At 38.6% G+C, this 25569-nt stretch overlaps 1 protein-coding gene across 13 annotated transcripts in view; it reads left to right on the forward strand.

The window, feature by feature from the left end:
* The window catches only part of GOLGA4 (golgin A4), a 130333-nt gene that overhangs the window by 3263 nt on the left and 101501 nt on the right, over positions 1–25569 (forward strand). For 5 of the 13 annotated variants that reach the window (XM_059879789.1, XM_059879793.1, XM_059879791.1 and 2 more), the window contains exons 2-4: positions 640–723; positions 12909–12998; positions 23455–23553. In XM_059879789.1, the coding sequence (XP_059735772.1) occupies positions 640–723; positions 12909–12998; positions 23455–23553 (273 nt within the window). The remainder of the gene's footprint in view (positions 1–639; positions 724–12908; positions 12999–23454; positions 23554–25569) is intronic. The other 8 variants (XM_059879796.1, XM_059879797.1, XM_059879798.1 and 5 more) reach the window with 3 other exon arrangements.

The following is a 25569-nucleotide window of genomic DNA, read 5'->3' on the forward strand; positions in this document are numbered from 1 at the left end:
AAGACAAGACCCTGAATTTCTAAAATTTTGTGTAAAATAAGGGCAAGTACCTAAGAGATTCTTTAATGCATTTTAGTGCATTAATACAAATTGAGACATTTGATTTGAGATTTTGGAGGCCCTTGTGTACATCTTTCCTGGTTCTTAGCTTGATTTCCAGAGGTGATATTGCTTGACAGGTATGTTTCAAATAGAGTGAGTCATCAGGTGTTGATAATTCTGGGATAAATGAACCGTTTACATCACAATACTTGCAAAACTTTTCAGTAATAGTAATAACGATAGTGTTCGTGATATTAATACTTTGGGCTTCCTTCAGTTTTTGAAAGTATTCAATAAATGCAAGACACCGTTTTGTAGTCCCCAGTCACTTCTCTTTGGAGCTGAGATTATTTCAACCCTTCTTTGGCAAATATTATTTTAAGTAAACATTTGGTCAACTCTGACTTTAAAAATAAAATTAAACAATTTCAAATCAAGTTTCACTTAATTTTTTAACAACAAATATCTATACTTAGATTTTTAAAATCCTTAGAATAAATTTGATAAAAATTAATAAAGAGTAATATAGGATACTTACTAATTTGTTAGGATGTATATAGTGCCGTGAATAAAAGAATATTGTTTTAACATTTGCAGCCCTTTTCATATATTACTCGGAGAAGGAAGTGGCATCCCACTCCAGTATTCTTGCCTGGAGAATCCCATGGACGGAGGAGCCTGGTAGGTTACAGTCCAAGGGGTCGCAAAGAGTCGAACACGACTGAGCGACTTCACTCACTCACTCACTCAGATATTACTAAAACTTAATTATAAAAAGCAGCGGCACAAACGGACTATTTTGTGATTCCACTTGTGTGAGTTACCTCGATTAGTCAAGATCAGAGAGGCAAAAAATAGAACGGTGGTTATGGCTGAAGAGAGGAGGGGGAAACGAGGCATTGTTGTTTAATGAGGATAGAGTTTCAATTTGGGAGGATGAAGAAGTTCTGGAGATGGATAGTGCTGATGGTTGCCCAACAATGTGAGTATAATTAATACCACTGAAGTGTCCACTTATAAATGTTTAAAATGATAATTTTTATGTTGTGTATACTTTACCACAATAAAAAACAAAACAATGTGGGCTCGCCCCAAACTTGCAGGATTATAATTTTTTAGAGTGGGGTCTCAAAATAATAGTTTGTGTAATAGGAATAAAAAAAAATTTCACAAGCAGGGAAAAGAGTCCCTTTCTGAAGGAACATAGTCTTTTTTATAAATGTCGCTTGGCAAAATAATTATCCTCAATCTAAAAAGCATAGCTCCCAGAGAGAAACATTTAGATCAGAAGAATCAGAGTGTCTTGAGTGTTAAATCTGTATTTTGATCAGGGAGCATATAGTGGCTATTTCTATTGCTTTGTATAGAATATACATTAAGTTCTTATATTTTAAGTAATAGAACAGTTCTTGTTTATGTAATTTAAAAAATCAGTGTGAAACTTGAATAGGGTAAGGGCCGTACAAAGTTCTTTCATCTGCCTCTTAGTTTGATAGGAAAAACTGGAGGAAAAACTTCTGAGAGAAGCTTTGTCTCTTGAGCTTATTGTGATATTCAAAGACCTTAAGACATAGATGCAAATTATATATAACTTTACATCCCACTGAAGCTGTGAGCAAATTCAGAAGCATCCTCCTGGGCCCAGGTGAGAAAGCAAGACTGGAAACTTTGATGCAGAACTTCAGTTAATGTGTTGTTAAAAATACAGGATTTTAAATAACCATTTAGTTTCTTTACCTCCTAAATCACAAAATATTAGGAAGATGTTTTCATTTACGTAAACATTTACTTGACTAGCTATAAAATTCTAGGTTGAAAAATTTCCCTCAGGCTGTTGGCTTTATTTCTCCCTTATGCTCTGGCAGCCCATTCCAGTGTTCTTGCCTGGAGAATCCCAGGGACGGGGGAGCCTGGTGGGCTGCCGTCTATGGGGTCGCACAGAGTTGGACGTGACTGAAGTGACTTAGCATAGCATAGCATAGCATATGCTCTAGCATCCTGTGTGCAAATGAAAAGTCTAATTCAAACTTGTTTTTTTCTGTATTGGTGGTTAACTTGATCTTTGAATCTTTTTTCTTTTTCTTTGATGCTAAAAAATGTCTAGTTTTCTTCTTTGCTTTTTTTTTAGTCTCCCCCTTTTCTTTATTTTTAAAATCTTATTAATGTTTCTAAATAAATTCTCTGTATATCCTTTTCCCCTCTTTTGAACTATTCCTTTTTTCCTTTTTATTCTATTGCTTTGATAGATTTCAGATTTTTATTTCAGCTGCTTCTATTGAATTTATTCTGGTCATCACATTTAATTTCCACAAATTAACACTAGTCAACTTGGGTAGTTATTATTACCTAGATGTTTTCTTGGTGCATTGCATGTATTATCTAAATTAATACATGAAATAATAAAAGGTATGGATTTTTATTATCCTCATTTTACAGATAAGAAATTGAGGCCAAGGGAGATTAAGTAACTTGTCTGTGTAGACAGCTAGTACCACACAACTCAGTGATAAAGCTGAGATATGAACCCAGGCAGTCTTGCTCTAAAGCCCATTCTCTTAACCACAGTACTTTTAGTTTGTTTTTTTTTTTTTTTTTTTAGCAGCAGCAGCAGCAGAGCTTCTCAAAACTCTCCCAGGATGTTATGTGTTATGTATACATGCATATTTAAAGTCTGTTCCTTGATCTGTCAATTGTTCTAGGTTGTTATACTTGTATGTATTCATACTGGTCATATTGTTTTTCTTTTTTTGAGAAAAATGTCTTGTTTTTATTAGTTGTTGGTTTATATTTATGAAGACCAGGTGGGTGATTTATTATCCAAACATTCTTAATGAATGGGGACACTGGTAATTATCTTGAAACTTAAACTGACGTGGACTGGGCAGGGCTGGGATTGCTGTGGTGAAGCTGGGGTGTGTTGTTACCCTGCTGCTGTATGGTGCCAGCCTCTGCAATTGGAGCGCTAACTCCTCCAAGGTGTTACTCATTGTATTTGGCTGTTTGTTTTGTCTGGTGAAGTGTTTGGGTTGAAGGAGGCTGACCCCGTGTAGCTGTTTGTTTCACAGACGTGAGACACGTTCCTGAGAGTAGTGATATCCCTTCTAGTGTATAAAGCTGATTTCCCCTGCCCCCCTGTTGCAATAAGTATCTTTTGCCTCTCCCAGAGCTGCCTTCTGTGTATGTTTGGAGTTATGGCTTCATTGCCCTGACTTCCCCACCAATTAGAATCCTTTTGCCTTTATTCTTCAAAAATTTGTTCTTTTTACTTATGATTTTCCCTCTCTTGTTCTAGAGTTTTAGTTAATCTGCTTTTCTACTTTTTTTTTTCAATCCTTCATTTCAGTGGGTTTTTGGGAGGAAGAGAAGTAAACAGTGTTCAGTCTGCATTCTTGTACTGGAAACCTAATACCACTCTGCATAAACATGCATTTATCTTAAATATTTGTCTTTTAAATTATGAATTCTTAACAAATGCATATTTCTTAGATTAGTAAAGATGTCTGATTTTTCTATTTTATTTATTTTATAGAGTTATTTGGCTAAGTTAGCATGGATGATGTTATCAGTATCTAGTGTCTGAAATGTTGGGAATAACATCAGTTCACTTATGATTTGTTATCAACTGTTGGATGAGATTTAGGATGAGAAATAGATCATCTTTTAATCTGTGTATTATGCTTTTAAATCATATGGGGTACCTTTTACTGGATATATTAGATACTCATGATTTTTAAATAAACATTTAAAATGAAATTTTGCTTTTATTTTTATCAAAGTAATACATTCTGTAGTTTTAAAAGATAAAGTCCTGCTAAAAGACTGTTATGCTAAAACAAAACAAAACACACTGTCTCCTCCAGCCTCCCAGCTCTGTCCTCTGTGTTCTTTCTGGAGACTTTAGGATCTTCTCTTGTTTTCTGAAATTTTATGGTGAACATGCCTTTGTGTAGATTTATTTTTGCATTGTGCTTCACTAAGTATGGTGACTCCTGCGCTTAAATTCTTGGAGAATTTTAGATATTATTTCATTGATAATACCCTCTCCTTTGTTTTTTCTCTTCTATTCTGGAAGACCAGTTAGTTTTTGTACCTTCAGGATAGAGTCTCTTATTTATTATTTTTTACTCTTCATGGTCTATTTTAATTTATTTATTTGTTTTTTGTTTTATTTGCAGTGGAAGTGTGGGGTCTTACCACTGGACCACAGGGAAGTTCCTTTTTTTGTCCTATTTTTGAGAGTTTGCTTCAATTTATCTAACTGTTCAATGAGTTTTTTGTTTTCTTTATTTTTTGAAGTATGGTTAATTTACAATGTTAGTTTTCAGTTGAATTTTTAATTTTTCCTACTCTGTTTTTAAATTTTCCAAAGGCTATTTTTGTCTTTTGCTTTTTCATAGCATTGCTCTTGCTATACTGATATATCTTTAACATTAAAAAAAAATTATTTATTTTGGCTGCACCAGGTCTTACTTGTGGCATGTGGGATCTTTATTTGCAGCATGTGGGATCCAGCTCTCTGACTAGGGATCAGACTTGGGTCCCTTTGATTGGGAGTGTGGCGTCCTAGCCACTGGACCACCAGAGAAGTCCGCTGATATATCTTTTATAGCTCTGATTTTTTTCTTTTGTTTTGAAGTTTTCTTTTAATTTCTTTTTTTGGTGGATTTTGTTGTTGTTGGCTCTTACATTGGAAATTTTCTTTACTGACTGCTCTGGGGTATCCATATTTAAAGGCAGGACACTAAAAATCTGATGCTATCTAGAAGTATCATGTGGTCAACACTGGGATTCCCTGCTGGGTGATAGGCTGCAATTGGCTTTATTATCGGGAGAAATATCTACCTGTTGATAACCTGAGATCTTTAAGATGTCATTTGATTTCTCCAGTGAAGCCTTTTGTTTTTTGGGCAGGGGGTGCCAGGTTATAAGCCGAGCTGCTTCGGAAGCATTGTGCTGGAGGTTCCACTGTTCACTGTGCAGAATATCACCTAATTAGTCCCTCTAGCTTTAGTCACACACTTTGCCCTTCACTCCTGTCTTACTGTGCTTGGTTTCATCCAGGTTGGAGCTGAAATGGCTCCAGAAAAATAAACCTTTGGTTTTTCAGAGGCTATGTAAGGTGGGACCAGGGACATGGGGATCTTTCAACCAATTTTTCTGATTTTGGTCCTGCCTCTGAACTTCTTCATTATAACTTGCATTGTAACTTTGAAGTCTTAAATCTTTTTAGGGCTCTGGAGATGAAAATAGGCTTGCTTCTTATCAGTGTTCCCTTCTCCATGGGATTGTAGTATCCTTAGCTGTATTATCGGAGAAGGCAATGACACCCCACTCCAGTACTCTTGCCTGGAAAATCCCATGGGCGGAGGAGCCTGGTGGGCTGCAGTCCATGGGGTCGCTGGGAATCGGACATGACTGAGCGACTTCACTCTCACTTTTCACTTTCGTGCATTGGAGAGGGAAATGGCAACCCACTCCAGTGTTCTTGCCTGGGGAATCCCAGGGATGGGGGAGCCTGGTGGGCTGCCGTCTATGGGATCGCACGGAGTCGGACACGACTGAAGCGACTTAGCAGCAGCAGCAGCAGCAGCAGCAGCTGTATTATCACTTTAGTATTCTTTCGTCCACACCCATTCTTCTGAAAATTGGTTGAAATTTAACTCTTTGGGTGGTGTTTTAGTTGCTAAGTCATGTCCAACTCTTGCAACTCCATGGACTGTAGCCCTCCAGGCTCTTCTCTTCTGTCCATGGGATTTCCCATGGCAAGCATACTGGAGTGGGCTGCCATTTCCTTCTTCAGGGAATCTTCCTGACCCAGGGATTGAATCCAGGTCTCCCGCATCGTAGGCTGTCTCCTGCATTGCAGGTGGATTCTTTACCGACTGAGCCACCAGGGAAGCCCCAATTCTTTTCAGGGGAGAGAAAAATAAGAAACTTTGGTTCACCTACCATATTTTTAACCAGAAGTCTCCTTAAATTACTTTTGAATGAGTGGACTTCACTATATTAAAGGGCTGTTTTTGAGAGGTGAACATTTATAACATAAGCAGTAATATTTGATTTCTGGCACTACTGTTTAGACATCAGGATGTAGAAGGTACTTTACTAAAGACATGATGGAAAGTTCTAATAATTTTGTAACTAGTAGATAAAGGCTTATGTGACATATTAACTCCAGGTTACTTTGGCATTCCTTTATAGCTGGGGTGTCAGGTAGATTGGCAGAGACTTTCAGGAGTACATGGTGAGGAGGAGTCTGTGACTGTGTCCTTGCTGTGATTTGGTTACTCGTGGGTCTGGCGGGGAGAAATGAAGCCAGATGTTAGGCTTGTGTAAGAATGCCATTCGTCTACTTGGGCTATAATTTGAGAAGTAAGTAATGTCAAAAGGCTTCTGGGCAGCCAAAATTTTAATGTCACTAACTTAATAATCCATAATTAATGTAAGTTATTAATAAAGACAGTTTAAAAAAATCCCTCATTTAGAATTTCCTTATGTTTATTTTGTCTGCAATTCTATTAGATGTAGTTATCTAGTTTCTAAACTAGTAACAGGCTGAAACAGATGGAGGTATGGAGGACAGTTATCCCCAATTTCCTGACAAGAAAGTGAAAAGCTGAGAATGCTTATGTGGCTGGATCAGGGTGCACGCTGCAAGATCTGGGCTAGCGTGCAGTTCTTCTGAGTCCCTTATCTGCTTCCCCGGTACTCTCTGGATCACTGTTTCTCAAATTTTTTTCACTGGGACCAGCAGTTAAACAACAATACCATTCTTTTTGCACAGACACTTCTAAGACAAAAGTTTTATAGAATCTTCATCTTTACGACATAAGATGCCATATTTTGACCCAAAATATTTCCTTCATTAAAAAAAAAAAAAGGTGATCCCCACCCTCTAACTGATTCCACAACCCAGCCGAAGTGCTTTCACCATACCATGCTGTCTGTATAAGATAATGTTAATAAACGTAGCTGCTAACTCTTAAATCTCTATTACATCAAATGTATCTAATATATTTTAACTATACCAAAAAAATTAGACATTGAAAAGCATTAATCTTAGGCTGAACAGCACACTCTAAAGATAACAACACAAATTTTAGATATTTGTATTACTGAGAAATTCTATATTAGTCAAAACTATGTTAATCAAAGTTTATTCCATTTGGGCTCTATTATCTGAGAGTTTTCCTATAAAGAGCTACCATATTCAAGACAGCTGAATTGTCAGATAGATACAGGTATCTAAAGTTATAAATTCAAGATGGTTAAATCTTAAGGCTACTGTTCTTAAAGGTGACTGCGTTAGTTTCCTGATGTTGAGTAACAACACATCACCACAACCTTACTGCCTAATAACCCAGTTACTGTTTCACAGCCTGTGTGTCAGAAGTCTGGCATGGCATGACTGGCTTCTGTGCTCGGGCCTCCCAAGACTAAGATCAAGTTGCTGTCCACATTGTGTTCTCACTGGCGATGAGGATCCTGGTCCATGCTCATGCAGTTGTGGCTGTGGGACACAGGTCCTTATTTCTCACTGTCTTTTGCAGCTAGTGCTGCCCACAGTTTCTCACCGCTTGACCCTCACAGGCCTTGGCTTTCCTTCAGGGTTGCAGGAGTACCTCTTTGCTTGCTGCCCCACCGCTGGACTCTGGACTCTGGACTCAGGACTCATTTGAAGGGCTTGTGTGATTAGGTTGATCCCATTCAGATAGTCTCCTTTCTGTGAGTTAACTTAGAGTCAACTGAGTAGTAATCTTAAATATACCTGCAAAATCCTTTTTGCTCTGAAAGGTAAGATCATCAGGGCAATGATACCACATATTTGCAAGGTGAGGGTGATTTTGGGTCATCTTCGAATTCTGAGTACCACGGTGACTAAAATTTTTTTTTCTTATAATGAAGTTGAGGGCTATGGTCAATTAATATTCAGTTGGCAATAAAAATATTGTGAGCCTGGATATAACCATCAGGTTTCTTGAAAAACAGCTTAGACATCTGTCTTCAGATTTCTCATGGCTGTGAGGATTAATTAGAACAAATTTAGTTTGAAGGAATGTAAATTCTTACGTATTTTAAAGTGAGGATAGCTGTTAAAGATGCAAGACTTTGGGATAAATACTCAAATACAGTTAGTTGGTTTTTTTTGCATATTTTCATACTTTGCAGTCACATCTATTCCCTCATTTGATTCCTACTTTTGCAACTCCAGAGGAAGACCTACAAACCATCAGGCCAAGCTTGGCCATGTGGTACTACTTTTCTGAGGGCAGTGTGTGTTAGAATCTATACTTTAACTTCATAAACCCCAACATTTGATTTTGCTGATTTTTCCAGAGCTGATGAGGCTCCAGTTAAAGATTAGGCTCATATGAGAAATCATTGTGCCAATTAAGAAGTTTCACAGTAGAGGTGTACTTTTCAAGTGATTTGGAGATCCTTGTCTGGAGTAGCCCTTTCTTGGCATCTGACTATTTGGAAAGCTGAATTATTAACCCCCAAATTTTTTGGAGATGTTGTAATCACGGCAGAGAGGGTTGGCTATGAGTTACTTCCTGTGGCCTAATAAAACTAAATACTTTCCTAACTTTTGCCCTCTCAATAGCCGTTTTATTAAAGGAGATACTACATATAACCATATAAAAGGAGATACAAATGGAGCTTCTCCCAGTCTTATTGGTAGTGTTTGAAACATCTAGAGTCTTTGAAGCTGGTATGAGTTGAAATTCATGGCTATGGGTGGGAAGGGTTATTACGTTTCCCTCAACCTCAGTGAGAATTATTTCTGAAGTGCTCTGAATATTTGTGATTTAGTTTCAGTCCTGGGTAAACACTGTCCAGTGACTGCTTTCCTTTCCCATTTTCTAAACACAGTGTTGGCTTCTAGTCATACATTTTTTGGGGGCTTCCCAGGTGGTGCTGGTGGTAAAGAATCTACCTGCCAGTGCTGGAAACATAAGAAATATGGGTTGGATCCCTGGTTCAGGAAGATCCCTTGGAGAAGGAGATGGCAACCCGTTCCAGTATTCTTTACTCGAAAATTCCATGGACAGAGGAGCTGGGCAGGGCTACAGTCCATGGGCCGCAGAGAGTCGGACACGACTGAGTGACTAAGCACACAGAAGCACATGTAAGTTTTCTCAGTTCAGTTCAGTCGCTCAGTTGTGTCTGACTCTTTGTGACCCCATGATTCGCAGCACGTCAGGCCTCCCTGTCCATCACCAGCTCCCAGAGTTCATTCAAACTCAAATCCATTGAGTCAGTGATGCCATCCAGCCATCTCATCCTCTGTTGTCCCCTTCTCCTCCTGCCTTCACTCTTTCCCACCATCAGGGTCTTTTCAAATGAGTCAGTTCTTCGCATAAGGTGGCCAAAGTATTGGAGTTTCAGCTTCAGCATCAGTCCTTCCAGTGAATATTCAGGACTGGTTTCCTTTAGGATGGACTGGTTGGATCTCCTTGCAATGCAAGGGACTCTCAAGAGTCTTCTCAAACACCACAGTTCAAAAGCATCAATTCTCCATCACTCAGCTTTCTTCACAGTCCAACTCTCACATCCGTACATGACCACTGGAGAAACCATAGCTTTGACTAGACGGACCTTTGTTGGCAAAATAATGTCTCTGCTTTTCAATATGCTATCTAGGTTGGTCATAACTTTCCTTCCAAAGAGCAAGCATCTTGTAATTTCATGGCTGCAATAACCATCTGCAGTGATTTTGGAGCCCAAGAAAATAAAGTCTGTCACTATTCCCACTGTTCTCCCATCTATTTGCCATGAAGTGATGGGACCAGATGCCATGATCTTAGATTTCTGAATGTTGAGTTTTAAGCCAACTTTTTCACTCTCCTCTTTCACTTTCATCAAGAGGCTCTTTAGTTCTTCTTTCTGCCATAAGGGTAGTGTCATCTGCGTATCCGAGGTTATTGATATTTCTCCTGGCAGTCTTGATTCCAGTTTGTGCTTCATCCAGTCCAGCGTTTCTCATGATGTACTCTGTGTATAACTCAAATAAGCAGGGTGACAATATCCAGCCTTGACACACTCCTTCCCCAATTTCTAACCAGTCTGCTGTTCCATGTCCAGTTCTAACTGTTGCTGCTTGACCTGCATACAGATTTCTCAAAAGGCAGGTCAGGTGGTCTGGTATTTCCAACTCTAAGAATTTTCCAGAGTTTGTTGTGGTCCATACAGTAAGGCTTTGGCATAGTCAATAAAGCAGAAGTAGATATTTTTCTGAAGCTCTCTTGCTTTTTTGAAGATCCGGCAGATGTTGGCAATTTGATCTCTGGTTACTCTCCCTTATCTAAGCCCTCTTCCAATTTCTAAATCCCTTGAACATCTGGAAGTTCATGGTTCATGTACTGTTGAAGCCTGGCTTGGAGAATTTTGAGCATTACTTTGCCAGTGTGTGAGATGAGTGCAATTGTGCATTCTTTGGCATTGCCTTTCTTTGGGATTAGAATGAAAACTGACCTTTTCCAGTCCTGTGGCCACTGCTGAGTTTTCCAAATTTGCTGGCATATTGAGGGCAGCACTTTCACAGCATCATCTTTCAGGATTTGAAATAGCTCAACTGGAATTCCATCACTTCCACTAGCTTTGTTCATAGTGACGCTTCCTAAGGCCCGCTTGACTTCGCATTCCAGGATGTCTGGCTCTAGGTTGGTGATCACACCATCGTTATCATCTGGGTGGTGAAGATCTTTTTTGTATAGTTCTTCTGTGTATTCTTGCCACCTCTTCTTAATATCTTCTGCTTCTGTTAGGTCCATACCATTTCTGTCCTTTATTGTGCCCATCTTTGCATGAAATGTTCTGTTGGTATCTCTAATTTTCTTGAAGAGATCTCTAGACTTTCCCATTCTATTGTTTTCCTTTATTTCTTTGCATTGATCACTGAGGAAGGCTTTCTTATCTCTCTTTGCTGTTCTTTGGAACTCTGCATTCAGATGTGTATATCTTTCCTTTTCTCCTTTGCCTTCTAAAACATTGATAAGGCTTCAACTTTATTTCACATTCAACTATTTTGTTGTTTAAAATTTTGAGGCCTCACTCTTCCTGTTTTTTGCCTTGGTTGAGTCCCTTAAGGTACCCTCTGCACATTCCTTCTATCATGTGTTGATTTTTCTGGTTCATCTTTTAGAAGGTACGTGTGTGTTGGAATTCTGAGTTGTAAGCAACAGAACTCAGCCCAGCTAGTTAAGCAGAAAAGGGATCTGTTGATGAATAAATAGTTGGTGACTTACAGAATTTTAAGGAGGGCCTGAAAGTCTGGGCTGATGGCTTTGCTCAGCCAAGCTGGGGGACAGCACTAAGAATGTTGCAGCCGCCTCAGTCTGGCGCACTGCTTCTCGCATGCACAGCTCTTGTGTGTGACTGCAGGAAGCTCTGCGTCTCCCTGCTCACCAGCTGACGAGCTTTATTAATTTTGCATGTCTGTTTTCTCATACCGCCCATATATGACTCAGAGTCTCATGTGGGTGTGTTCACTGGGCGAGCTCAGGTCACCTGCCCTAGATGAAAAGAAGACTAGGTTGGTGAGTTTTTGGAGTTCAGACTTAAGTACTTATAAGAGCTTTTTAGAAAAAGAGTTTATTTAACTTTTGTCACATTTTGTTGATGTTTTCTCCTCCTCCCAATTAAACTGTTCCTTTTGATTTCTGCTTCTGACATAAAAATATGTTTTATTCAGCTCTTAGTTCCCCAATCAGAGGACTGCGGGATTTGCAGTTCCCTGCAGTGGAAGTGAAGAATTTTAACCTCGGGACCACCAGGGAAGTCCCGGAAATCATTTAAATCTTTAATATAGCTTAAGTATAAACTAAAGGTCTGAGTGATTTTGTTCCCCCATATGGATGGCCATTTGTCCCAGCACCATTTACTGAACGTTTGTGTTGATTAGAAATGTTAAACTTAATTGTACACTGAATATGTACATATGTGTGTGTGTATGTGTGTACACAGTTTCTTGTGACCTCTCTGTTCCAGCATAGACACAGCAGCACACGCTGACTTGACAGATGGATGTTCCATTTGTTCATTTATTTTAACAAATATTTACTAAGTACTTTTTATTTATGTGGTGCTATACAGACTACAAAAGGGTAAGACATCAAGACGTTATTTTTTGTGTAGATGGGTTAAGGCCTATCTTGTTATGGATGAGAGGGCATCTTGAAATGTTGGTTTTATATTTTTAGGACTGTTTTTAGCTCACCTTAGAGTGGACCTCAGGCTCTAGTTTCAATTTGGAGCTTCTTGTTTACGTTTATCCTACGCGTTTTTGTACTAAGGATTGTAGGAGTCTTGAAGTCCTTCACAGAACTAATGGACTGGCATCTCAGTACTGGGCTGTGGTGTGCACAGTATTCTCAAAGTAAGACCTTTGATTAGAGACATATTTACCTCCACAGGTCATTATAATTGAATATTAGAGCTGGAAGGCACTTTCACAATTGAATTGACAAACTTGCTTTTAATGAACTTGGAATAATTTTGATTTATAGGAAAGCTGCAAAGATAGTATAGAAAGTTTTCATATACTTCTCACCTGGTTTCAGTCTCCCCTAATAAAATAATTTTATCATCACAACCTTATTTTGAGGTTTATTTTAGCATTCAGAAAGTTAATTTAGTGAAGGTCATAGTTCAAGTTGGTAGCAGAATCAGACCAAGGACCCAGTGGGTAGCCTGGGTCTGCTAGTTGATGACGTTTCATTTACCTTTTTTCATTTTCCATGTATTTGCTCTTTTCCTTCCTTTTACTGGGTTCTTTGGGCATGTACTGTGAGAAAGGACTATATAGTATGTCGTGTGCTCACGAGTGTAGTCTTTCTAATTTGTGCAATAATCTTTTAATCTAGGCTTCCTCCAGTTCTTCAACACCAACGAGAACCAGGAGCAGGACGTCTTCATTTACAGAGTCACTTGATGAGGGTACACCCAACAGAGAGGTAAGTTTAGAATTTCTTCCTTAATAAACTTACAAGAAGCTTATTATGCTTCTGTTTATAAGAAAAATGGGAAATTTTTTTGACATGTCAATTATTTAATTCCTAGATCTTTTTTTAGTAACTTTTTTTTTTTGCTAATAGTAATTTTGCTTTTATAAAGTGTGTTTTCTTTATATAGCTTAATTTGAGAGGATAATGTACTTTGCCTTTAATATTTGAAATTTTCAGAATGATGTGCTAACAATTTGTTCAACATTATTCGGGGAGAAGTCCCATATTTTCAGATTATGATTGGAAGCACTGAAGTAACTACTGATTCCAAGTGACATGCAGCTGGCACCATAGCTCAGATTAGATTTTTTCCAATATTTTTTCTTTCTGTGAAGGATTGTAAGAGTCCCAGAAGTACAGAAAATAGGGTAAAACAAAGTGCACACATCAGTGAATTTTTATGAAGTGAATCCCCGTGTGGCCACCATCAGGTCAAGAAGAGGCAAACTGCTGGCACTGTAATGCTTCCTCCCTCCCCTACAGAAGAGTACCGTCGTCCTGCCCTTTTGATATATGCTGCTGCTGCTGCTGCTTTTTCTAAATAGTACCTCTTAAGTATGCTTTCTGTCGTAAACATTATAATTAAACTGTGGGTTGCCTAATTTTTGGCTATGTCAAATTGTGCTGCTGTGAAGAGTCTTGTGCACTTCTCTCGCTGCCCACTTACAGGAAGAGAGCCACCGGGTTAAAGTGTATATGTAGGTTAACACTTTGGAAGCTGATGCCTGTGGTCTTTTTCAGGATAGTTGTAGAACTTTACCTTCCTACCAGGAGTTGATGAAAGTTGTCTTGAATTTCAGCTCTTCTGGTGGCTGTAATGTTCTCTTGTTGTAGTTCTAATTTGCATTTCTCTGATGACTGATAAGATTGAGCATTTTTCATCTGTGTATTTCATCTAATGGGACTGAGCATTTTTCATCTGTGTATTGATAACTTCTTTTGTGAAGTGCTTATTTCAGGCTCTTGCTCATTTTTCTGTTGGTTTATCTTTGTTTTATTGATTTGTAGGAGTTCTTTTTTGTACAGTATGGATAGGAGTTTTTTTAATTGGATATATGCCTTCTAGATATCTACTTCCTTTCTGTCTCTTGCCTTTTATTCTCTTAATGGTGTCCTTTGAACAGAAGTTCTTAATTGTAATGTCCAATTTATCAATATTTTATTTTATGTCTAGTGTTTTTCATTTCTTATTACAGTATTCTTTTCTTATCCTTGAGAGTATTTGCCTGTGTTATCCTGTTCTACCTTTCACATTTGAATCTATACTCTGCTTGGAAATGAGTTTTTTCAATATGGTATGAGGTAGGGATCAAGTTTCACTACCACCCTTCTCCCCCTGTAGCTATCCAGTTGTTTGATTCTTTCCACACTGCTCTACTGTGCTACCAGAAATTGTGTCCATATTTGAGTGGATTTGTTTCTGGACTCTATTTTCTCTTCTCCTGTTTGCTCTGTCTTTGACTTGTTCCCGTATTGTCTTCATAACTATTTTATATTAAATCTTGCCTTCAGTGTAGAGCAGGTCTTCCCTGTCTTGGTTTTAAAACCAAAATTTTGTAGATTGCTGGCTTAAACAACAGACATTTATTTCTCAGAATTCTGGAGGCTGGGCAGCCCAAGATCAAGGTGCCAACAGATTCAGTATCTGGTGAGGACCCTCTTCCTGAGATGCACAGAGCTATCTTTTCATTATGTCCTAGCATAACTTTTCTTTGTTGCATGCACCTAGGGAGAAATGGAGGAGTAGGGAGCCTGCTGTCTTTGTCTTTCACTTTTTGTAAGGGCAGTAATCTCATCATAGAGGTCCCACTCTTTTTACCTCATCTAACTCTAATTACCTCCCAAAGGCTTTGCCTCCAAGTACCATCACCAGATATCACTGGGGTTTAGGGCCCAAACATTCAGTCCATAGCACTGCCTTGTTCTTCTGGAATGTCTTAGTTATTCCTATACCTTCCCATATAAATTTCATGCAAATTTTAGAATCAGATTTTCAAGTCTTAAAAAAACAAACTCAAAACACAACACTGACAACAACAACAAAAAGCACATGTACAGAGAATTGAATTGGGATTGTACTGATTCTATAGATTAGTTTGGAAAAAGTTTCAGTATTATGAATCCAATTTTATAACCTTTCAATATTTTAAGTAGTGTTGGACTGAGAATTGTATGTAATGCATAATTGGCAATGCTGTTATTCTGTAAGATAGATTTCTAAGAATGGGATTGCTAGGTCATAGGGTGTATTTTTGAAAACCATTATTTAGTAGATGTTGATAGCAAAATAAAAACTTCATAGTAGTTTTTGCATTGAAAGTTAATAGTATACTGTGTCCTTAGTGTATATATTTAAATAATCTGACAAAGTTATATACGAGTATAGAGTATATGCATACTTTCTTTGCAATCTTATTTTCTTATGCATTATTTACAATATTGCATTTTTTTAACTTTAAGATTTCAAGTTAATGTTGTTGAATTTAGTTTATATGTGAAAGCAGTTTGAATGAAAGCTAGAATATTGAGCAGCAAAAACACTTTTTGCAGCGGTGTTAATGGCATCATTCCTACACTTAGTATATTGGTTGATATTATGGTATATTGGCTTACATACAGTTGAAACAATGAAAATAACTGTTGATTGCTACTATTGGTTTTTTTTTTTTTTAAGATTTGTTTTTTCTAGGATACTTTAAGACCTTTAAATTGAATGTATCTTTACAAAGTAATCCTTTCTGAAAGGGATGGTTTCAGCATTCTTTTACAGCAGGCTAAGTAAGCTAAAGGTTATTTTTAATTTTTCCCCATATTCCAGCACTAAAGCTCCTGTGCTTTTAGGTATAGCTTAGGAAATGGTTTCTGGTTGACAGCCAAAGCAATATCATCACTTCGTCCAAAGCATTTTTAAACAACTCTAAAAAATATTTTTGATCACAAAGTGAAATGTAAACCTTGGGTCAACTTATTTTGAAATAAATAAGGGACTTTTAAATTTCATGATCAAGTTACTGATTAAAAGGACATTACATAAAATTATCTTTTTAAGTCATCAGCTCTCTCTCAAACTCCCTGGGTTTTTCATTTTGTTAAACTTTTGAGGTGAAAGATACTCTGTCAGTGATGGGATCCTCACTTTTAGTTTTAAGTTTCTTTTTAGCAAAATGTGGAAGTTTAATTCAAAATACAAATATTTATTTGTCTGTCTCTCCAGGAGGTACATAAAGTCTGTGTTATCTAGAAAGCTTGAGAAGTAGAATGGTTTCATTACATTGATTTTCTGGTCAATTTAATGTTTTGCCTGTTCTCAGATATTGGGGAAAATCCTAATGTGTCTGGTTTCCCGTGTTAGTAAGTATTTTATATAAATCTAAATAAGTCTGTCTTTGGTAGCAGTGCCTCAGGCTTCCTTGTTGTTGTTTTGTCACTAAGTCGTGTATGACTCTTTGCGACCCCATGGAGTGTAGGTAGCCTGCCAGGCTCCGCTGTCCATGGGATTTCCCAGGCAAGAATACTGAAGTCCTGACCCAGGGTTTGAACCTGTGTCTCTTGCATTGGTAGGCAGATTCTTTATCAGTGAGCCACCTGGGAAGCCCCAGGCTTCCTTACTGCTACTGCTTCTGCTAAGTCGCTTCAGTCGTGTCCAGCTCTGTGTGACCCTATAGATGGCAGCCCACTAGGCTCCTCTGTCCCTGGGATTCTCCAGGCAAGAACACTGGAGTGGGTTGCCATTTCCTTCTCCGATGCATGAAAGTGAAAAGTGAAAGTAAAGTCGCTCAGTCATGCCCTTAGCAACCCCATGGACTGCAGCCTACCAGGCTCATCCGTCCATGGGATTTCCCAGGCGAGAGTACTGGAGTGGGTTGCCATTGCCTTCTCAGAGGCTTCCTTATAGGGATGTAAAAAATCATCTGTATGATTGTAGACATTGAAGGCCAAGGGGAGTAGGTTGATGTGCCCTGACACAGAGGTCTGTGGGGCTCTGGGATCTCATCCTGCACAGACAGTGAATCTGTCCAGTTGGGCTGATACTCTCTCCTGGGCTCCTAGGCCCAGCCTCAGTACCCTCAGCACAGGCTTCCTTCCCCTTTGTGTTGCTTGAGTTGAATCTTTGCCTCTGGAGCTGCGTGCCTTTGAGCAGTATGGAGTGTAGGATCAGGTAAAGGGCTAACTAGGCAAATGAACTACCTGCCCTCTGCTCCACTCTGATTTTTCTTTTTACTGAGATAAAATTCCTATAATATAAAATTTACCGTTTTAAAGTGAACTAAAGGTGGCTTTTATTACATTCACAGTGTTGTGCATCCATCACATCTGTCTAGTTCCACGACTTTTCATTATGCTAAAGGAAACTGCTTACTCATTAAGCAGTCATTCTCCCCTTCTCCCAGCCCCAGGTGACCGCTGATGTGGATTAGCTCTTCTGGATATTTCGTGCAAGTGGATGCACACAATATGTGACTTTTTGCATTTGGTTTCTTTCACTTGGCATCATGTTTTCAAGGTATATCTGTATTGCAACAGGTGTAACTCCTGCATTCCTTTTATGGCTCAGTCTGAAGACTTTTCTGAGAGAATGAGAACATGTTTGTTTGTTTGGAGTAATACCTGGAATAGATGAGTGAGAAGGGGGTGGTTTTTGGAACTGTCTGGCTTTGCTGGCTGAAGGATCTTTGAAAGTTAACTTTTCAGTGACTTAGATTTTCTCATGTGTAGGATGGGAACCGGAGAAGGCAATGGCATCCCACTCTAGTACTCTTGCCTGGAAAATCCCATGGACGGATGAGCCTGGAAGGCTGCAGTCCATGGGGTCGCTGAGGGTCGGACACGACTGAGCGACTTCACTTTCACTTTTCACTTTCATGCATTGGAGAAGGAAATGGCAACCCACTCCAGTGTTCTTGCCTGGAGAATCCCAGGGACGGGGGAGCCTGGTGGGCTGCCGACTATGGGGTCGCACAGAGTCGGACATGACTGAAGCGACTTAGCAGCAGCAGCAGCAGCAGGATGGGAACAGCAGTGCCTTCCTCCTGGGATTGTGGGGATAGCCAGTCGCACAGCATGTCCCTCTCCTCACATGCTGCTGGGCACGTGGTGGGCGCTTCCTGCGCTGTTATTGGGGGCAGCCTGGGAAGACAGGGTGGCCTGCTTCACTGTCTCTGCTTAGGTCCCATCCAGAGGGGAGGGAAGCAGATGGAGCCTTACGTGGATTAGGGCCCCATGGGGGTTACCTCTCTCTCTGTCTTTGCCTGCTGAACTTTAGTATTTGAGTTGTTTGACGGATTCTGTTCTGTGAGTAGATGTCTGTGCACATGTCCTGTATGTTCTTTTGCTTCCCTACATGCAGCACAAGCCTGGAGTAGAAAAGGATCCTAGGATTCCATCCCTACATGCTGTGTGGCTTTAGGCAGCTTCCTTTAACTTCTCAGAGCCTCAGCTTTAAACTGTGGTAAAATGAGTATCCATTCTCACAGGGTTCTTGTGAAGGGCAAGTGAATTCAGAAGTATGAAAATACTTGTAATTTGTATATCATATACAAAAGATCATTATTGTACAGAAAAGAAAAAGCTTTATCTATACTCACCATCTGTTGAACAGCACAGACAGGACATTTTATATTAAGAGTGACACTGTAGGGAAGGAAATAATGAAGCATCAGGCTGCTTTGGACTAGATGCTTTCCCAAGCTTCAAGAAAGATATCCCCTTTTCTTTCTTATTCTCTTGATATAAGCTATTTTTCAGAAACAAAATGCCGTCTCTTACCTCAGTAGTTGTCTTTGTATTTCCAGAAAATTTTCACTGTTTCATGTGATGACCCCTAACAGGGATTCCTGATACTCTCAGCTTTTGACAGGTCCTAAGCATTTTTTTGAAATTTATTCTTTGTTTCGGGGCTTCTGAAGGTGTTGTTCTTTAAGAATTATTAAGAATTATCTTCCAAAGTGATGGGTGAGAAATATTTTTTCATAAGTTTGGAATTAATTTTGCCCCTAAATGGATTGACTTTCAAAGCTGGATATGCTTTTTTCTTTGTTAGACTGTTAGATTATAACCTACCTACCCTCTGTCAGTTAATCAAAATAGAAGATAAGCCTGTTAGATTGCCTTTGATATCTATTCAGTTCTCATATTTTTTCTTTTGCTCTAATGATAAAACATGAATTAAATCAATAGGTTTCCTGATATTAAGCCAGTTGGTCATTCCTTGAATCAATTCTACTAGTCAGAGTGCATTATTAATATCCTGTTGTTGTCTGATACTTATTTTATTTACATTTCCTCTGTTTGTAAAGAGAGAGATTTATACTTTTCTTTTTGTGCCATCCTTATCAGAGCTTCCCTGGTGACTCAGATGGTAAAGCGTCTGCCTGCAATGCGGGAGACCCGGGTTTGATTCCTGGGTCGGAAGATCCCCTGGAGAAGGACATGGCAATCCACTCCAGCACTCTTGCCTAGAAAATCCCATGGATGGAGGAGCCTGATAGGCTACAGTCCATGGGGTCACAAAGAGTTGGACACGACTGAGCGACTTCACTTTCACTTTCACTTATCAGATTTAAATAATTGGAAACTTACTATTTCCTCTTTCTTTTCCCTCTACTCCTTCATGTATTTAGATCTTCTTTATTTTTTTCAAAAAATTTCATAGTTTTCACAGCTTAAATTTTATACTACTTTTGTTAAAATTTATTCACAAATATTCTTTTTAATGTTAATATACATTGAATTGTTTTCTTAATTTCATTTTAGTTTTCTTGTTCTTCTACAGAAAAAATAGGATTTTTATAAATTATTACTAATCTTGTTATCCTATAACCTTGCTGATACTTATTAGTTGGAATTAATTTTGCCCCTAAATGGATTGACTTTCAAAGCTAACCTTATTAGTTCTATGATTCCTTTAGTGGATTACTTAGTATTTTCTTTGTAGAAGATCACGTCATCTGGAGGTAGAGGCAGTTTTATATCTTCCCTTAATCTGCTGTCTTTTATTACATTTTCTTGCCTAATTCCCTGGCTAGAACCTTCAGTTGAGCAGTAGTGAAAGCAGACCTACTTGTCTCTCAGAGGGAAGGCGTTCAGTCTTAAAGGGAAGGGGGAAGGCGTTAGTCTTTGTGTCATTGGGTATGATGCTAACATGGTGTTTAGTATATTCCCTTTCTCATGTTGAGGAAATTCCCTGCCGTTCCTAGTTGGTTGAATGTTTTTCCCGTCAAGCAGTGCTGGATTTTTTCAGATGCCTTCTTTGCATCTTGAGATTGACCTGTGACCTTGTCCTTTACTCTGTTTGTTTGATGTACTGTATTAACTGGTTTTGGGTGTTAAACCAACCCTGTATAGGATAAGTTCCACTTGTTCATGGTGTTTAATTTTATATTGCTGGGTTTGCTAGGTTTTTTTTTAAGGATTTTTTTGGTCTCTATTCATAAGAGATATTTGGAGAAGGCAATGACACCAAAAAATCCCATGGATGGAGGACCCCGGTAGGCTGCAGTCCATGGGGTCGCGAAGACGAGAAGAGTCAGACACGACTGAGCGACTTCACTTTCACTTTTCACTTTCATGCATTGGAGAAGGAAATGGCAACCCACTCCAGTGTTCTTGCCTGGAAAATCCCAGGGACGGGGGAGCCTGGTGGGCTGCCATCTATGGGGTCGTACAGAGTCGGACACGACTGAAGTGACTTAGCACCAGTAGCAGCAGCATAAGAGATATTGGTCTGTTGGTCTTCAGTATTTTGGTGTCAGGAAAATATTGGTCTCGTAAAATGCATTGAGAAGTGTTCCCTCATATATATACACACACACACACATATATATATATATATATACACATATACATATATATGTATACACATATACATATATATGTATATGTGTATATATATATATATTTTTTTTAAGCTTAGTATTAATTCTTTAAATAGTTGGTATAATTTACTAATGATGCCATCTGATCTGGGCTTTTCTTTATGAGAAATGTTTTGATTACTAATTCAGTCTCTTCACTTTTTACAGTTCTGTTAATAGTTTGTGTTTCTTCCTGCATCAGTTTTGGTACTTTATGCCACCCATATTGTTTGTTGGCATGCAGTTATTGCCTTGTAATCCTTTTTATTTTGTAAACACAGTAGTAATTTTCCCTCTTTCATCCCTGGTATTAGTAATATGAGTCTTCTGTCTGTGTTTTTATCTGTTCAACAAATGATGAACCAGTTGGTTCCATTCTCTTGCTGAGTGTACTGAGCATCCTCAGGATTGCAGTGGCAAGCTGATCTTTTTTTTTTTTTTTTTAACTGGGGTAGCAGGCTGATCTTTGATGACTTATTTTTCTTAAGTCTCAGGTACCCTGAGACTTTACCAGAAATTCCTTGAATCTGTGTTGCTACTTTCCCAGTTTTCTGGCTTGATATGTGGGTTTGTTTTTTCTTTTAGTTTTTACCATCTTTATATACCCTTGGTCTTTTCAGTGCTAATTAGAGCTAGGGAACATTAGACACCTTGTCCTTTTTTTGCTGTCTTTTCAGTTTAAAGACTGTATGTTTTTATGTTTAGTAAAATTACCCATATAGACAAAATAGGGCTATAATTTATGATCTTGGATTTAATCAAAATGATTTAACCTCAGTCTGTACTGTGTATTTTCTCATATACTGCTATAGTGGATTTTTTTTTCTTGTATTTTCTAAGTGTATTATGTACCTAATGTATACGTTACTGCAAATAAGAATGAAATAAATTTGACTCAAAAAAGTAAGTTGTTGCTACAACAGCTATATATAACAGAGTTTGGGAAGATAGAAACAGGGCCTCTTCTCGTCACAGTAGAGCTACTAGAAGATTCTAAACTTTTTGGAAGTTCCCTGGCTGTCCAGTGGTTAGGACTCTCCACTTTCAGTGCTGGGGCCCAGGTTCAGTCCCTGGTCGGGAAACTAAAATCCCACAAGCCATGCGGTGTGACAAAAAAATAAAACCCCAAAGCTTTTTAGGGTCTCTTTCCTAAAAGAGGATAGAGTAGTACATAGGGGATATACTAATTCATGACATATAACAGTGGATGCTAGCTAGCAGATGCCTCAGGTCTGGCATTAGGACTTAATTTTCTCTTTGAACTCTGGTTGAGAAGGACCGGGAGGGTTCTGTGCTGCCAGAATTTGTTTTAGTGCTACAGGCCAGAGGCTAAAGTGGGGCTCACGGCACGCATGAAAGACAGCTGAGAAGAGCTTTTCCCAGCTTTTGCCTAGAGCTCTCTGTGGCCCATTGTGAGAAGCTGCTGTCTCTAGGGAGGCTTTGTGACCAAGAACTGAACCATACCTCCCTCACATGGGCTTAGTGACTGAATCTGTGATAACCTCTGTGTTGCTGTGGGGCTGGAAACCCAGACTGGGCCCCAGGGAGTCAGACTGACTGGATAAGGAGGGATGAGCACAGAAGGAAGGGGAAGGGTAATGCTTTCCTGAAAAGGAGCCTGTAAATGAAAATGATAAAAGAAATGCTGAGAAGACAACCAATAAAAACAGAAATTGGGCTGTAACAATTTATTCCAGGTGAAATTAAAATAATTAAAAGGGCAGTCTGGACAAGACTTTGAAAAACAAGTATCTTCAGTAAGGTAAATGAAGTAATAATAATTTCCTGAAAAAGAAGAGAAAATTGTGGACAGGAAAAAAAAAAAAAAAAGCAGGCCCCAAGATGGGCTAGGTAGGGAAAAATAATTAGAAATGTAATTTTTTACTTGTGTGTTTGTGTAACCCCCACCATCAAAAAGTTCATTTTAATTATAATTTCTTACACATCTAAATCATGATAGTATTTTGGTATATAGTATACAGTTTATGAAAGAAAATTATGCAGATAAGAATGTATATCAAAAGAGCTATCAGTAGTATAATAGAATTTATCCTTAAAACTTACTATAAATTTGTTTTAAAAATTTCTGCTGTATGTATTGGAGAAGACTATTTGTATATAAGTACAAATAAATGATTAAAGTTTTGTGTGTTTATCTGCCCCATAAATTTCCATGCTGTCTTTTTCTGTCTATAGAAAGGAGCAGCTCAGTATTTAAGACTTTGTGTTGTTTACCATGAATTGTTCTTATTGGTGTAGACTTTAATGCTGAATTGCCAGACGTGGTGTGTGCTAGGGTGCCTGTTGCATACATCATTTGTCTGTCAATAAGCAAGCTGTTTAAAGTTGAGTTTTGAGGTCCAGAACAGCTCAGCTCATCTCCCTGAACTTTCCCAGGAACTTATTATTTCTGTGGGTGGAGTGGTGCTAGCGCAAGGCCACTGGAGTGTGTGCGTGCTTGTGGGATGAGAACTTTGCAACATGCCCTTATGATTTGTTTTTCATCCTTTATTTTATGTTTATGCCTCTGCTCATTACCCTGAATGAGACAGCTCCTAGCCGGGATGATAGCAGAGCCTGCTTTTCTCTCTGAGTATACTATCTTTGCTTTGGATTCCTCCAAGCAGCCTAAAACCCAGACTGAAAGTGTGGTGAGTCCTTCCACCGCTTTCTGCACTCCCTGTGTGGGGAAACAGAGTAATTTGGTCATTCTAGAAGCATATCTCATGTTGCTTGTCACTGACCACCTCTCAAAGCATCTTCAGTGCTGTGCTGCTAACCTTGCTCTAAAAAAATCAGAGCGTAAACTGCTGAGTTCTGATGGCTGGTGTGTGTTTGCTAGCTTTTTAACAGCAACAAAATTTAACACTGTTTTCATTAACATAGCGAAGAATACTTTCACTTGGTATGAACTCTTAAGTTTTCCTCCCTAGGGAATGTTTGCTCATTAACTAAAAGAGGTATGTATTGCTAGGAATCTCTGTTCTACTCATGGTAGGAGGCCAAGAATATTTTGAGATGTGACTCACATTTTTAGGAATGAAAAAATCATTGTATATAAATCCGTAATTAAGCAATATTGAGTAGGCAGGTGGAGTCTACTGTAACAAGTTAGTTGCATCTTATTTTGGGAGACTACCAGTTTTCTGTGTATAAAACATTTGAAAGGAAACAATTACTCTTTATCTTTCAGCTGACTGAATTCATACAATTTTGAATCTTGTGTATAATTCCACTTTGGAAAATTTGCTAAATTAGTAAATTTAGCAAATTAAAAGTTAGAAGTTTGATTGCCAAGTAAGGTTAGCTTTTGGTGTTAGAATGAACACCAGCTGAACTGGGACTGAGGTTTTTTTTTAAACAATAAGAGTTGGTTTAATTTATTAAGCAGCTGGTGATGAAATTAGAACATTTCTGTACTTAATCATGGGGCTTCCAACTTGGCTTAGTGATAAAGAATATGCCTGCCAGTGCAGGAGATGCAAGAGACACAGGTTTGATCCCTGGGTTGGAAAGATCCTTGGAGGAAATGGCAACCCACTTCAGTATTCTTGCCTGGAAAATTTCACGGACGGAGGAGCCTGGCGGTCTGTAGTCCATGGGGTCTCAAAGAGTCAAACACAACTGAACAACTAAGCACGCACTCACATACTTATTCATGCAGCCAGCAAAGACTTGGTCTGCATGTGGTCAGTAGCAATCCTGTATTACCTTCCTTCTCAACTGGGTTTTAGGAAAGAAAGCAGCTGAGAGTTCTTGTGACGCCTTAGGTTGGCTCTCAGGAATAGAGGTCTCTTCTTGGTTCTGGGCTACCAGTTATACCTCACTGTTTTCAGTCCTGAGAGGGAGACAGGAGTCCCAGTTAGAGATAACTTACCAACTTATTTTAAAAATATAAAATGATGTTCCACTTCATGTAGTAGTAATGGAGGCTTGACAAAAAAAAATAGAACTTCTTCTAGGTCCACTTCCATAAGTACACAAAAACAATTCATATTGAATACCTATCCTATTACAAAAAAATGCTAATAATTTTAAAATGAAGCCTTTAGAACTATTTAAAATATGGTAAGTAGGCTAAAAGTCTGTGATAATCTTATTTAAATTTTGTTTGTTTGTTTGTTTATTCTGGTAATAATATTTCTCCTCACATAAAACCATGGTATAATCTTACAGCAGTTAAAAGTGATTGTTGAAAGATGTAACAAATCATAATTGAAGACAAATCTGGCAGGGAACCTGTGTGTACTTTTAAATTAAATGCACTTCAGAAACATTTTTTTGTTATCTCACAATTGCCTCCAGGAGACAGTGTTGGTGACCATTGAGTATTGACGTGTGTTGAGCTAGTTCTCTGGGCTTCTGTTGCCGGGAGGCATTCAGAAGTCTTCTTGCACTGAAAGATGGGCTGCATAAGGGGTTAAGAAGCAATTCCTGAGCCTCTGCTATCAGTCAGGCAAATGTAGGGTTCTTGCTCTCTAAGCGTTTGTAGTTAGTACTGAGACAAAAATGTCAAAATACGCTTAACAATTCAAAAGAAGTAAGGCTTTGTAGAAGAAAATACAAGCATAGGAAATGTGTTAGTCCCTCAGGCCAGCCATAGGAGGCTTCACAAAATAAGAGGTGTTTGAAAGTTGAAAGATGAGAAAGAATTTGCAGGGCAGAAA

This window comes from Bos taurus, chromosome 22 (assembly GCF_002263795.3).
Source record: "Bos taurus isolate L1 Dominette 01449 registration number 42190680 breed Hereford chromosome 22, ARS-UCD2.0, whole genome shotgun sequence".
Lineage (NCBI taxonomy): Eukaryota > Metazoa > Chordata > Mammalia > Artiodactyla > Bovidae > Bos > Bos taurus.